We start from the raw sequence: 14,059 nt of genomic DNA, 5'->3' as shown, positions 1-14,059 counted from the left end.
AACACAAGAAAATACTAACAACGTTAGACCAAGTTTGCATAAAAATTGATACTTTATACCCAAATGTAAGATCTAAATTGACAGCAAATTAATGACCCTATGCACAAAACAAATGTAAACTTCGTGCAGCATAAATAGAGCTGTTGCTTCTTGCACCTCAAAGTTACTTCCAGCATAAACAAAGGGATGTAGGAAACAACCCATAAATAGTTGTCAGGAAAAGTAACGGGGTATTACCTTAGAAACAGGATTTTAATAGAATCGCATTGTTTAGACCGCATACGAATAAATTTAATATCCTACCTACCATAATATTATTGCAATGAAGTGTAATCAGAGGCCGTGAAAGTGAAATTGTTTTTTAAAAAAGGCGCCAAAATATTAGTACGAAATATACTCATCCCACGACACGTGAGTTTGTACTAGTTTGTAAAAATAAACAAACCTTCAAACATATAACACCTTAATACATTAACCACCCGAAATCAATCCTTTGGAAAATACTAATATTTATCACCAAACTCAACATTACGCAAAAGTATAGTTGCGAAAAATAAAACATGCATTAACAGAGCCATGTAAGAAGTCATTCATCAAGTGGCATGAGTCACACTCCAGCCATGCTGTTATAAATCGCCTGATAACCAGTTGCAAGATCACAAGACAGGACAATGCAAGGGAGATAAACAAAGCAGCGGGACAATTAGCAGAAACCATAAATGAAACCATATATATATAATATAACCGGCATTATAAAAATTATGCACAAAGAACCAACATTAGTAAAAGATCTCTTTCATACACATATCAGAAGGGATTTCCAACTTTAAAAAGTGACGTATTTCATACAAAATATACATATTAAAAAATAATCAAACCTCTATCTATATCCACAATATCGGTAAAAGAAAAAATATCATTAACAAAATAGGAGAGATTATTTGATAGTCGATCGATCAACAGGTTTCCATGTTCTGTACTAAGAGAAACCACTCAACTAAGATCTACCTGCCAAATACTTTCCGATCCATGATTGATTTCTTAAATCTCAACGCAGCTTGCTTCTGCAAATCAAGAACTACAAGAAGAAGGGATGGAGATTGAGAGCTTTACATTTCAAAAACCGAACAGCAAAGTCTAGAACAAGTAGTTGAAGACAATATTTCACATATGATAAGATAGAGTCTAGAACCCTATGGAGGACAATATTTTTTAATCTAGTATTGGAGGACAAGTAGTTGAAGACATTTTCGTACACAATGTACAATGCCTTTTAGGAGGAAGAGTAAAATCAAGAACTAGACCATAAAAATTAAAGCAAGAAAAGAGAAAGCTTGAGATTTGAATGATTACCAGTAACCAGCTGCAGCTATAAGCGAGAGTTTCATCCTTTCGTAGCCCAATAGACAGGTTATGTCATGAGCCATCCCCATCACCTTTGGCAATGCAGAAAAATTCTGTTTGTTTATTTCTGACTTGGCTTTACCATGGCCAATATACCCAACAATCTCAAATCCCAAATGTCCTGTTGAACACATCCATAGAATTAGGCATCCGATATTTTGAATCATCATATCCTCTATAAAACTTGTTAAATCCAAGTCTTTCATTTCTCAAAAGCTCTGCCACACCCAGACCATTTCCATTCCGCCCATCCAATTGGCCATTTGACAAGACTGCATTTCTAGACTGCTGCAGAGATAACTGAGGAAATGAAGCCAGATTACTAACTTGTGATTGATTTAACCTTGAAGAAATGCCATAAGAATCACCAAACTGAGAAAAGGAATTCCCAATTTCAGAAAATCGAAGGTCTTGCTGTGGTGAGGGAGATCTTTGCATCAATAATTGAACTCTGGCCTCATTTTCAAAGTAGTTAAACTGTTCAGGGCCTTTACTAACTGCCAAAATAGCAGGATCCATAAATTCAACGTCACCTGGACCACCAATATTTCCATTTGAGGGTGTTTGATAAGAATTTCTCAGTAAGAAAGAAGGGTCCAGCAATGAATTCCCTGTAACGGGCATAACATTAAAATGAAACCAATATGCAGAAAGACATGTAAAAGTAGAAAGAAACAATAACTAACCAGAGAGGGAGTCAAAAGCCTGCCCCATTCTCTCAACTGAAGAGAAACCAGGAGGTGGTGCCCTGTTCGGAACAGAGAATCCTGGCGGTGCTGAAATTTGTGCTCTTGAAACAGCTGAAAGTACATGATAAAGGAATGTCATTACATCTCTATACGAAGAAAAGACACTTCTATAAGCTGTCATGCCACTTTAACTTGGTGACTTAACTCTCAAAGTCAGTGATCTACAATAAACCACCACAAAAATTGAAAAAGGTATGTTATCCAAACATTTAACTTGAGTAAAACCTGAGAAGTGGACCTTTCATGGGTTTTTTGGGCAATACAAGTGTACTTAAGCAAATTTTTATTCTCCCAAACGTGATAAAAACTCAATTTTTGTTAATCTACACACAAGTTTAATATTGAAATTTTGTGCAGAGTACCATTAGTTAAGTCAGCTCTTGACTATAGACTTTTCCCTAGTTATTTCTGGCAAATCTCACCAAAAGTAAGACATTTTTCAAAATACAGGTTACTTAAGAAGAATATTCAACAAGAATAGCACAAAATAAGACAAGCATGGCTATGAAAAGAGCAGCAAAAGTACCAATGATAAGAAATGCTTCTATAAAAGCTACAATAGCCAGTTTAAGTAAGCTATTAATACTAACTAACCTGAAAGCTTATTGTTTGAAGCAATGAAATGACCACTGCCAAGATTTCCAGATTCCTTGAGGTTATTGGAGGGGAAGCCATTTGCAAAACCCAGCTTGTTCAAAGAAAAGTCTCTTTCCACAAAATCCTGGATGAGTGAGCCATTCTTTGGAAATGGCTGGGTAGCACCAGAAGATGGAGGTACATTGGCTTGGAATTTGGATTCCTCCTGCCATGCAAAAGAAAATCTTGATTGATTGTTACTTTGAACTTTCCTAGAACTAGATTTTTTTAACGGACCATTCTGGCTGTCAGTGTTGTCACCCAACAACTTGGTCAAACTCTCATGTGATGCCAGCGAGTCATCCCAGGCATCAAACTCCATCGATAATATATTTGAAATTATACTACTCTCACCCTTGTCCATAACAGCATCACTTCCAATATTAACTGCATCACTAACTAATCTTCCAATGTGGTGCTCATTGCTTGCATCATGGCGGAACCAATAAGAACTGGTACTGATCTCATCAGAATATCCATTGCATATGTTATGTGCATGTAATAGTGAGTTATCCTCAACTTTATCATTGGCATCTAAAAAACCAGCATTTACAACATTACATGGGTCACCACACTGCAGAAGAAGAGGACTAGAATGATTTGAGACATGAAGGAAACTGGCTGACTCGGGCAAATAAGAACCAATAACTTCTGGATCCTTAAGTCTCTGATTATCAAAAGTTGTTACATCATCTTCCACTTCAGTATTAGCTGATACTACTTGAGATTGAGAATCCAATGACAAATCACACTGTTCCTTTAAATTACAAACCTCATTATATAATGCAGCAGCTTTACTGTCTGCATTTTTAATCATTAAATCTTTCAATTTGTCAGTATTATACTGCAATTCTTGAGATTGCATAGATTTAACCAACACATTATCAGGTGAGCTGCTAGGTATGGATAGGCTGTAGTGTTTATTTTGGGCATTTCTATCAATGTAAACAGAAGAAAACTCGCAGGACAAATTCTCAATCTCTTCACAGGTAGATATAACTGCTTCCTCAGGACCAAAGCTTAATGGTTGTCGAGTGATGTCAATTGAACTAGTTGTGTTAGTTGCAGTAAAGCTGCCTCTACCACTATCTCCGGCTAATGGTAGAGAAGACAACTGGTTGTTCAATTTAACAGCTGAAAGAGAAACATCAGAAACCAAAGTTCTTTCACCAGCACTATCCAGGATATCCATGCTTCTATTTTGTTCAACAGGTTTCAATAATTCATTTTTTACTTGAGGTGTCATACTACGACTCCCATCACTCAACAGTGGCCTCTTTGTCACATCACTATTTAATGAAGCCTGAATTGTGCATGCAACAGCAGAGGAAAAGGGTAGGCTGCTGCTGATTGTATCAGGTTTAGGCCTGGACAGTCCATTTGGACATAATAAACCATCAGCAGCTGGCTGACAATTTGTAGCCCGTGTACCCCTAGCAAACACATTGATTGGAAATTTTTAAATTATAAATTTAAATTACTTCAACCTTCATTGCTGAATACAATTATACAAATATAAATTACCATGCAACCGCAGAAAGAGCTATAGGTCTCCCAGAAGTTCCATTAGGAGGTGAACTTCTTACAATGCTAACAGAGGTCTGCATATGATAAAAATAGAAAGTTAGTGCCTACATATTCAGATGCAGAATGCACAAACTAAAATTTCCATGCACAAACTAAATATCAAATTAGCACACAATAAAGACATGGTAAAAAAAAACACTAAAAAAAGGAGGCATTATGCAAGAGTTAAAGAAAGCATGAAAAAAAGGCCCTACACTTGATGAATTTTTCACAATTGGTTTTCCTGATGAATTATCCATGCAATCATCCAATGGAGGAGGCAATACATTCCCTGCTTGTCGTTGTATATTGTTTGCAGCACCAGTAATTTGTTGAACATGACTTCTTCAAAACAACAAAGCAAGTGACTAGACCATTGTATGAAAAGCACTACATGCATTTCACAGTAATTTGTTGAACATGACTTCTTCAAAACAACAAAGCAAGTGACTAGACCATTGTATGAAAAGCACTACATGCATTTCACAAGAAGAGATAATATGCAACAAAAAAAAGACAAATTAGGGAAATCTAATTTGAAATGGCTCATGTATAGTGAAGCCCATTAGAATTCATCTACTCCTATATTATAAATTTTTTACACTCTCTTCTCTCCTTGGGAAGTGCATTTCACACACATTTGCAACTAACCAAAAAATATCTCCTTTTATCTTGATTTATACTTAATTTTATTATCCTTTCAATTTAAAAATGACAATCTATTAAAATCTAATTACTTATTATAACTCCAAAATATTATTTCAAATATTTGCTTAATATGAATTTTAACAACAATAGATTTATAAATTTTAACAATTTATTATGAATTATAATTATATAAAAAAAAATACATATCCTGCACAAAGCACAAGCTAAAATACTAATTTCAAAAGCAAACGAAACCTTTAATTAGATAGGGTAAAAAAGAAGAAACTATATGCAATCAATCAGAGCAATCTAGAATTTAACGATTCCTATGAACGGATTCATCCCTTTAAACACCATATATTAAAATCTAATTACTTATTATAACTCAAAAATATAATTTCAAAATTTAAAATATTTACTTATTATGAATTTTAATAATAATATAATTTATAAATTTTAATTTTTTATTTATTATGAATTATAATTATATAAAAACAAATAAATATCCTGCACAAAGCGCAAGCTAAAATACTAATTTCAAAAGCAAATGAAACCTTTAATTAGATAGGGAAAAAAAATTATATGTAATAAATCAGGGCAATCTAGAATTTAATGATTCCTATGAACGAATTCATCCCTTTAAACACCATATATTAAAATTTAATTACTTATTATAACTCCAAAAGATAATTTCAAATATTTACTTGTTATGAATTTTATAATAACATGATTTACAAATTTTAATTATTTATTATGAATTATAATTATATAAAAATAAATATATATCCTGTGCAAAGCGCAAGCTAAAATATTAATTTCAAAAGCAATTGAAACCTTTAATTAGATAGGGAAAAAAAAAGAAATTATATGTAATAAATCAGAGCAATCTAGAATTTAATGATTCCTATGAACAATATAGAATAGGGGGGAAAAATGAATGGTCCAATCATGTATCAACTGCCAAGCAAAACCCATTTGAATCAATTTAAAAAATACATGCAGCCTTTAACAAACTGCAGGAAAAAAAAAAGTTAGCCAATTGCCCTTGAAAAAGATAATGCTTGGGGAGTTTCAATTATTTCAAGGAACGGTTTTATCATTTATTACTTCCTCAATTTAGAGCGTTGAGGCATAAGGTTTCATGTTCTTATAAATATTTAACTAGAGTCAACATGATTAAGCAAATAAAAGTTTCAGCTATGAAACTCATAATTTAGTATCATAAAAAAGGTATGGCAGATAACAGATCCATCAATGTTAATTTAAAACTGAAAGCTAATATGTAATGCTAACATGACCAGGACAAGAAACATTCTTCTTAACAAGATAAGGTAAAGTACTCTCCTTTACTTTATCCAATTATGGCTGGATCATATAAGCAATAGATTCTATCTTTCAACAGAATCATAACAGGCCTTGCATGAAAGCTCATTTAAGATTAGAAAAATACCTAGTGTATGCTGAAATTATTTCATCTTTTGTGAAACTATCCTCTTGAGAGCCAATCTCATGAAGATATAGACAATCTGGATTGCTGCAAGGCTGGTCATCAAGATCTATCCCCAATCAAGCTTTAACTAGTGAAAGAACAAGTTATAATTCATAAGGAATTAGTAATTTTCAAACCATGTTTCTGAGCCATGCATGACAATATTTAGTGGTTCCAAAACAAGCCCTGCAAATGCATAAACCAAAAGCATTGAGAACTGATAAGATAGAATTGGATTACCACAGGCTAATCACCCTGAATAGCTTCAGTAAATCCAGATAGGTACCTTAAAGGTCTACCCTCCAAAACGAATCCATGCACATTTAGAATGCATCGAATTGCTTCTTCTTCCTTCGAGTAAGTAATATATCTGAGGCAAAAAAAAATTCAGGAACTGCTACAGTTTTATATTATAAAGAAAGGTAAGCAGACATAACAGTCATGGAGAGGGTGAAGGCCAGAAATCCTGTTTAGGTCTTCTTTTAACAATTGAACTTTAGAATGTAAGTGGCCTTTTTTTATTTCTTTTACTCAAGAAAAGATATTGGCTTTGGTGAAGTCTTTTGCTCGTCATTTCCTTCCATCCAGTATAGATCTTAAGGGGTCAGAACAAGGAATTTGACTCCTGATAGAGTAGCAGTCAGCCGGCCACTATGGACCACAACAGTGAAGTGCTCCACTACAAGCAATTAGAATTGGCCACGAGTCACTCTGCTATGCCACTATGGGGGCTACCACTGCTGCTACTAATAATCCTGCACAATACCACTAAGAAAAAAAGCTAAGCTGCATTGAAGACAACATAAACTTACACACTACATGTATTGTTTGGAAACTGCTGAACAACACCAGCTGTAGTCCGAGACATTGACACTTTTAAGACCTTTCCATACTGACCAAAATATTCTCGCTGCTGGAGGAACTGCACAGAGATAAAATAAAATATTAGTAAATTTACACTGAGAATAAGAAAAAATGAGAAGGCAAGGGAGGGGATGGTGGCCTGAAAACAAAACAGATACAGAAGACGGCAACTATTGTATTTGAAAGCATGAGGTAAAAAATTTACATCTTCGTCTGCCAGATTGAGAGGCAATCCCACTATGTAAACCAGATTCCGCTGAATTACTCGCACACTACTGAGCTGCTTCCGTGCTTCAGAAGATTTTGACTTTGCTTTCTGGTTCTTCACCTTTTTTTCCATATGAACTTCAGCCACCAATCTAAGTAAAGACATAATTAACAAGAGAAACACACCAATAAGGCCTAGTTTGGCAGATTAAACAAGTTTCTAAGTAAGACAAAGATCTAAGAAACAAAAATCATAAGACTTTTGTTCCATCATAAATAAGGCCTAGCTTAAACAAGTTTCTAAGTAGCTTATAACTGGTATTTTCTTTTGTTCTATCATAAAGACAGATAATATAGCATAATATGATAGCTTATTTAGAGTGTAGTTTGAAGATATGGTTATGCAAAATTGCAAATGCATGCATGCATGCTTAATTTAAAAACAAAGAAAGGGCCTATGAAAGCAACACAACACTTCAACCTACAGAAATGTACTGTTAACAGAATAACCTCTCACAGTTTGCAGCCATCCCAACAATCTTTTCCTTATCATATGGAGAACGACATGCAGGGCATCGTCCCTCTGTGTCATCCTTCTCAGCCATTTCCAGTATGTGATGCCAACACCAGACACATATCTACAGTCAAGTAGAGATAAAAAATATTATTCACCATTAGTGTTTATGATATAAAAATTTTCCACAGAAAACCCAAAATAAATAACAGCACCTGTATCTTAAACACATGTTGATTTACAAAAGATGAAGTAGCACTTTATTCTAAACAGGAAAAAGAAACACTGCTACTAAATAGTTTAGAGAGTAACCCGCACAATTCGGTCAGTATGCAATAATCAGTAACATATTGTAGAATTCACTAATAAATGCCACCTGGCAGAATTACAAGCTGCATAAAATACAACTAAGGATGGAACAAGACAGGGAGAGAATAAACAGTGAAGAATGCCAAATGTTAAAAAAGATCAACTGAGAAGAAAATCTATATGGACCAAAAAACCAAAGCAGCCAGAGTGGCAAAAAATTAACTTTAAAAAACACAACATATTGTATAAAAACCTTCAGACTTTGCCTGATAACAAAAAAAAGAACATAGAAATAGAATCAAACCTGATAACCACATTTGCATGGTTTCAACTGCTGATCTGTCAAATCCATCTCTTCAGCACAGAGAGGACAAGTCCTTTCTCCTTCGTCACTCATGATTGCCCTGGATAAAAATTCAGTAACCAGGAAACACATGTCACCGACACAACAGCCAAGCAAACACCGCTACAAGAGGAAAAAGTCTACTTTTAAGTGAAACCAAATACTATTTTGCCTCAGGAACAACAACTTTGATAGTGCAAATTATCATCTACCCCTTGACGCAACAACTTAATAACAACGTTTTGCACTGTCACACAGTCACTTTAGGATACTATAACAACAAAAAAACAGGAAAAGAATTCATGCATTAGACAATATGCGAAATTCGAAATACGATTAACAATTACACAAGAGAAGTGGACTACAACCATAAAACACAGCTTCAATTCTTATACTTAAATCCAAATAAAAATAAATAAATAGATTGAAGCACGTCCCTGAGAAACCTCAGATCAATTAAACACTAATCGGAGCATAAAATCACACAAGCACAAAGGGAATAATAGGCAATCAAAGACCTAACCACGATTGTTCAAAGCTAACAAAATCGAAATCCGACAAAATCCGAAAGCCAAAGCTGGATTGTGAATTTAAATATTTAAAAACAACAACGAAACAACAAATTGACGAGCGATAACAATGATCGGTGAAATTAATCCGCGAATGCATTAGGGATCTATACGAAGAAATTGATTCGAATATTCGAAGTTAGGGCGATGGATTGGAGCTCCATAACTTACAGTGATGAGATCGTCGGTAAGAGGAAGAGATTGTTCGAGAAGAAACGCAAGCACGATAAGGAGCACAGGGGGAGAGCGAGAGGCCGAGAGTGAGCAAAGTGTAAAGAAAACCATTTTAAAGACAGAGAGAGAGAGAGAATAAGGCTTTGTTTGGATCGGACGTTTTGGCTGCTGCTTCTCTCCTTCACGCGTCGCTGTCGTTCTATTTTCTAACTCCGTTTCATGCCCTTCTGTTTTGTTTTATTTACTGCAACGTGCCCTTTTTGTCCTGTTGACTCCCTCCTTTTATTGATTCTATCCGTTGCAATTTGTCCAACTCGAGTTCACTGTTTCAGTATTTAGATTCTCTACGATGTGTGCGTTCCTAAGTCCTCGTTTGTATATGTGACACGTGATTCACTTTTTTTTTTCACACGGCTGTGTTTGGTGAAAAGCTCCTTTCTTCGTCATCAAAAGAGACACGGATATCTTTTTGATTTAGAATATCATAATTTTGTTCATGGATAAGAAATTTTAGTTAACTTTTTAGTTTTATTTATTAGTTGAAAATTTTGTTTGTATTGGGTAAATAATTTTTTTCAACAATTCTTAATGTTTATTGAGACGTGTTATTTTAGTACTATTTTTAAAAATGTTAGTTTTTAGTTTCTAGTATTTTTTACTTTTATTTTTAATATATTTATTCATTTTTTTGTTATTTTTTTAAAATAAATCATAATTTTTTTTTGTCATTTTATATTTTTTAATTTTTTTATAATTAATTTCATCAAACATTTATAATTTAATAGATTATTTTTTTTCTTCCAACTGCTCATTTTTTAATTTTCAAGCTAATTTGAGCAAAATTAGCCTTTGTAACCTTGATTATAAAAGTCCCAATTGAATTATTTATCTATTTTTTTAACTAAAGTATTTTTGACCGAATGATCATTGGATTTTAGCTGACGTGGCATTAGAGGGTATGGATTCTTTAAACACCACCAAGAGCATTGCATGAAGGCTTTTTTACAGGATTCTTGACAGTAAAAATTGATGGTTATGTTTATTTGATTTGAATGAAGTGGTTAATAAACAAGGGGGGGAAAAGAGAGATTGGTGTTAATGTAATATACTTATCACAAGTCAATGATTTTAGGGATGTTTTGCACTTGCGTAACTTGCATGTAAGTAAGGATAACACTTTCACATGGCATAACAAAAATGAAGGAATGACTAATATACAAACATAGAAAACCTACTATTTCAATGACTCATCAAGTAAGGTATGCATCAAATCATTACCTAACTTTTGTTAATAGTTTTTCCCCGATTTATGGTACAAGAGATTTCTAAGAAAGATCATAAACTTAGAAGAATCATGGACACAAATAAAGAAGATGATACATATAAAATAATAATACTATAAGCAAGAAATTGTCCAGGATCGACCCTGCTGTGAGTAAGTAAGACTTAAAACAAATTTTATGATTTTTTTTTACTTTAAATGATATAACTATATAATAAATATTTTGTCAATTATATTATGTGCTTTTGCTTTATAAAAACTAACAACAAATAGTTAGTGTTGCTTGTGCTTTATCGTCAAATATAGTCAATTGGTTTGAAAACTGAAGACAAATGGGGGTGATAAAAAAATGGACGTATTTTAATACTCTTCTTAAATATATAAAAGTTTTTACTCAGTATGTTACGTATTTATAACATATAATTTTCATAAATTAATTAACTATTGTAAATGGATCCTTTTATATATAAAATGGACAACATTTATCCAACTAGCTGTAAATAAAAAAAAATAACAACTTGAAAAAATGTAATAAATGTTTTAGCCAAAAGCATAAAATTAATTTTGTTGGTGTAAAAATTTTGTGTGTGTGCACAGTTTCGAAAAAAATATCACACGTGATAATAATTTAAGAAGACTCTTGCTAAATAAACCTCTCTGTTTGGTAAGTTAACCCCTCTCTCCCCAATAAAATTTTATTACCAATCATACCCTTTTAAGCATGTTTCTACACACCCCAAGTTGGGTCTTCTTCCCTTCAAGGGACATGCCACCATCGAAAGCCACGTTGATCTCCATTCCATCGCCAACATCGATTCTCAAGCGATAAAATTGGCTACGTTCAACCACAAAATTGAGGTCAATCATTGCCCGCTAGAGATCGAAGGAGGGTCTCCTAATGTTTGAACCCTGTTGATCTCAAGATGGTAAAGAATCACTTTTAACGGAAAAAAAAAAATCAGATCCACAAAAAAGGAAACCAAATCCGCAAAAAATGAAACTAGATCTGTACAAAATGAAATCAAATATGCACAAAACGAAACCAAATATGCACAAATTGAAACTAAATCTTTACAAAATGAAACCATATCCAAACATGAAAATGATTTCTCTCTCCTCGTTTTAATGGCAGTTCATGGTAGGTGTGGGCACAACGTCGATGGTGGCTGCCATTTGCCATATGTCGACGATGGAAACCAGCGCATGACGGTCTTGCTTGATGGGTGCATGGCGGCCATCACTTTCCGAACCAAAATCATGATGACAAAGTTGTGTTTTCTGTTTTGAGGGTTTCAAATTAATTTGAATCTAATTTGTTGTTGTTTGGGTTTTGGGTCTGTTTGCAGGTATGATGGAGGTTGCAAAAGGGAGGAAAGACAACGAATAATAAGGGATTCATAGTGGTTTTGAGGTGGGGCAATTTCGTGGAGGTTCATGATGTGTGGTTACGAGATTTTGCAGAGGTTCACTATGGAGGTTGTTTGTGGAGACAAAATGAAGAACACAAACACGAACACGGGGTGGAGAAACAAGGTTAAAAGGATAATAAAAAATTTAATGAGAAGAAAGGGGGTTAAGGTGTATTTAGCATGAGCCTTCAAAAATATCACAAGCTATTGCCCAAACTTTTTTGACATGGACTATGTAATACGCAAACAAGCCCACAATTCAAGTTTGAGTCCAGCGATAGAATGGTATTATCTTTTGGGCTTTGTTAGTCTCACTATCAATGGGCTTTCTTTTCACTCTTCAACTTATTTTATTTTATTTTTATTTTTTTTACAAAAATAATTTGGGCAGAAATTAGTTTCTACTTTCTAGTGTATTATATAATGTATGTGGAACAAATATATAACGAAAATTTACTCCTACCGAAGATATTTTTTTAACCCTAATAAAATTAAGCACTCAAGGTTTGTAATTACGCCATGCTATTTTCAAGAACTACTGCATTTCTATTATACTCAGAGATAGTAGGAGTATGGGTGTTTAGAATGTAGTTAGGTTCCCTAAAAAAAAGAATGTAGTTAGGTTTTATCAATAAAAAAAATCTTGTTAGGTTTGGTTTTTTGGCAAAAAAAATATTCAAACCAAGCATACCGATTATATGCGGTTTAATTTATTTTGTTTTAAAAGCAATATCAATTTAAAATCTAATCAAGCCAATTCTGATTTTTATGGATTTTTTAAAATCAATATCAATTCCAAAACAAATTATATGCGATTTCTTATATTTTGTTTTGGATGAATTAAAGAAAAATGATTTTATTATAATTTTAATTATTAACTTTTAAATAGAAATTATAAATTTATAATTTTACACATAAATGTTATGAAAGAGAAATCAAAGATAAATCATTAAATGTAATAATCATAACATTAATGATTAAATTCAAATAGGACAATGGTCTAAATTCTAGATTATTTAATTTTATTTTTACTTAGAGTGAAAACAACTTCATCTTATCATAGAATAAAGTAAATGACTAAATTATAAACCATATACAGTAAGATATATGGTACATGGCACTATGTCTCGGAGCAAATATAGAAGTTCAACTCTATTCTCTAACCTAACTTTGCAAACCTTGAGTTGAGGAATGATGTATGGCAAAGCTGTTGCACTGGAGAGTGTGCTTATAGTTGGCGGTGAAGATCGAAGACCACGGCAACTGCAACTGTGGCTAACTAGTTCACGAGAAGTTCATTATTTTTTACTATTAATTGGTTTAAAATATAATCGAGTCTTAATCGTTTTTGGTTTAAAAAGACTAACTTTATAATCAAAATTTCATATCGAGTAGGGACATAAATAAGTCAGTACTCTCAAGTCTCAACCTATTGGTGACTGGTCGTGTGAAATGTGAATGGAAGCATTCGGTCGAGGTGTCAAAGTCAATGAAAGGAGATATACATGAATTCATGATAAAAGATGAAAACAGTTGGTGGCTGGAGTGACAAATGATCAACTCAGTTTAATTATATATAAAAATTGTCTCACTAGATATTAGAGGGATCATATATAATCCAGTAGCATGTAATAATTTGTTGTGAACAATTCTTTTTAGCATTATTGTTGACCACACATTTTATTTTATAATAAATATAAAAGAAAACTAAGAAAAATGTAAAAAAGAAAAGTAGAATCATCTCGATCGGAAGGCAGATGTATGTGCTAATTGTTTAGTTATTTTAAAAGTTAGCAAAAACGTCATGGCCAGTTTCCTTGCTATAGTTTTTTTATGTTTTCCAACCTCACTTGAAAAAATAGAAAGAAAACAAAACGTGCAAGACAAACATTTCCT

The 14,059-nt window shown here is 33.2% G+C and overlaps 1 protein-coding gene across 4 annotated transcripts; it reads right to left on the bottom strand.

Annotated features, from left to right (window-relative positions):
* Window positions 1-734: 734 nt before the first annotated feature.
* LOC114375995 lies at window positions 735-12,297 on the bottom strand. Of its 4 annotated transcripts, none has more exons than XM_028333887.1 (14): window positions 11,466-12,297; window positions 8,691-8,790; window positions 8,074-8,201; window positions 7,562-7,715; window positions 7,305-7,414; window positions 6,779-6,862; window positions 6,630-6,678; window positions 6,454-6,545; window positions 4,571-4,700; window positions 4,314-4,390; window positions 2,748-4,222; window positions 2,091-2,204; window positions 1,354-2,015; window positions 735-1,078 (listed from the first exon to the last, which is right to left on the bottom strand). In XM_028333887.1, the coding sequence occupies exons 1-13, from the start codon at window positions 11,564-11,566 to the stop codon at window positions 1,510-1,512; spliced, it is 3,120 nt and encodes a 1,039-aa protein (XP_028189688.1). In that variant the 5' UTR covers window positions 11,567-12,297; the 3' UTR covers window positions 735-1,078; window positions 1,354-1,509. The 4 variants fall into 4 exon arrangements, with proteins under 4 accessions (XP_028189688.1, XP_028189689.1, XP_028189687.1 ...); XM_028333888.1 differs by lacking the exon at window positions 11,466-12,297 and adding an exon at window positions 9,470-9,596; XM_028333886.1 differs by lacking the exon at window positions 11,466-12,297 and having other exon boundaries at window positions 4,571-4,697; window positions 8,691-8,809.
* Between the last annotated feature and the right edge of the window lie 1,762 nt (window positions 12,298-14,059).

The sequence above is a fragment of the Glycine soja genome, chromosome 11 (assembly GCF_004193775.1).
Source record: "Glycine soja cultivar W05 chromosome 11, ASM419377v2, whole genome shotgun sequence".
In the NCBI taxonomy this organism is placed as follows: Eukaryota; Viridiplantae; Streptophyta; class Magnoliopsida; order Fabales; family Fabaceae; genus Glycine; species Glycine soja.
This window is presented reverse-complemented; position numbering and strand designations above follow the sequence as displayed.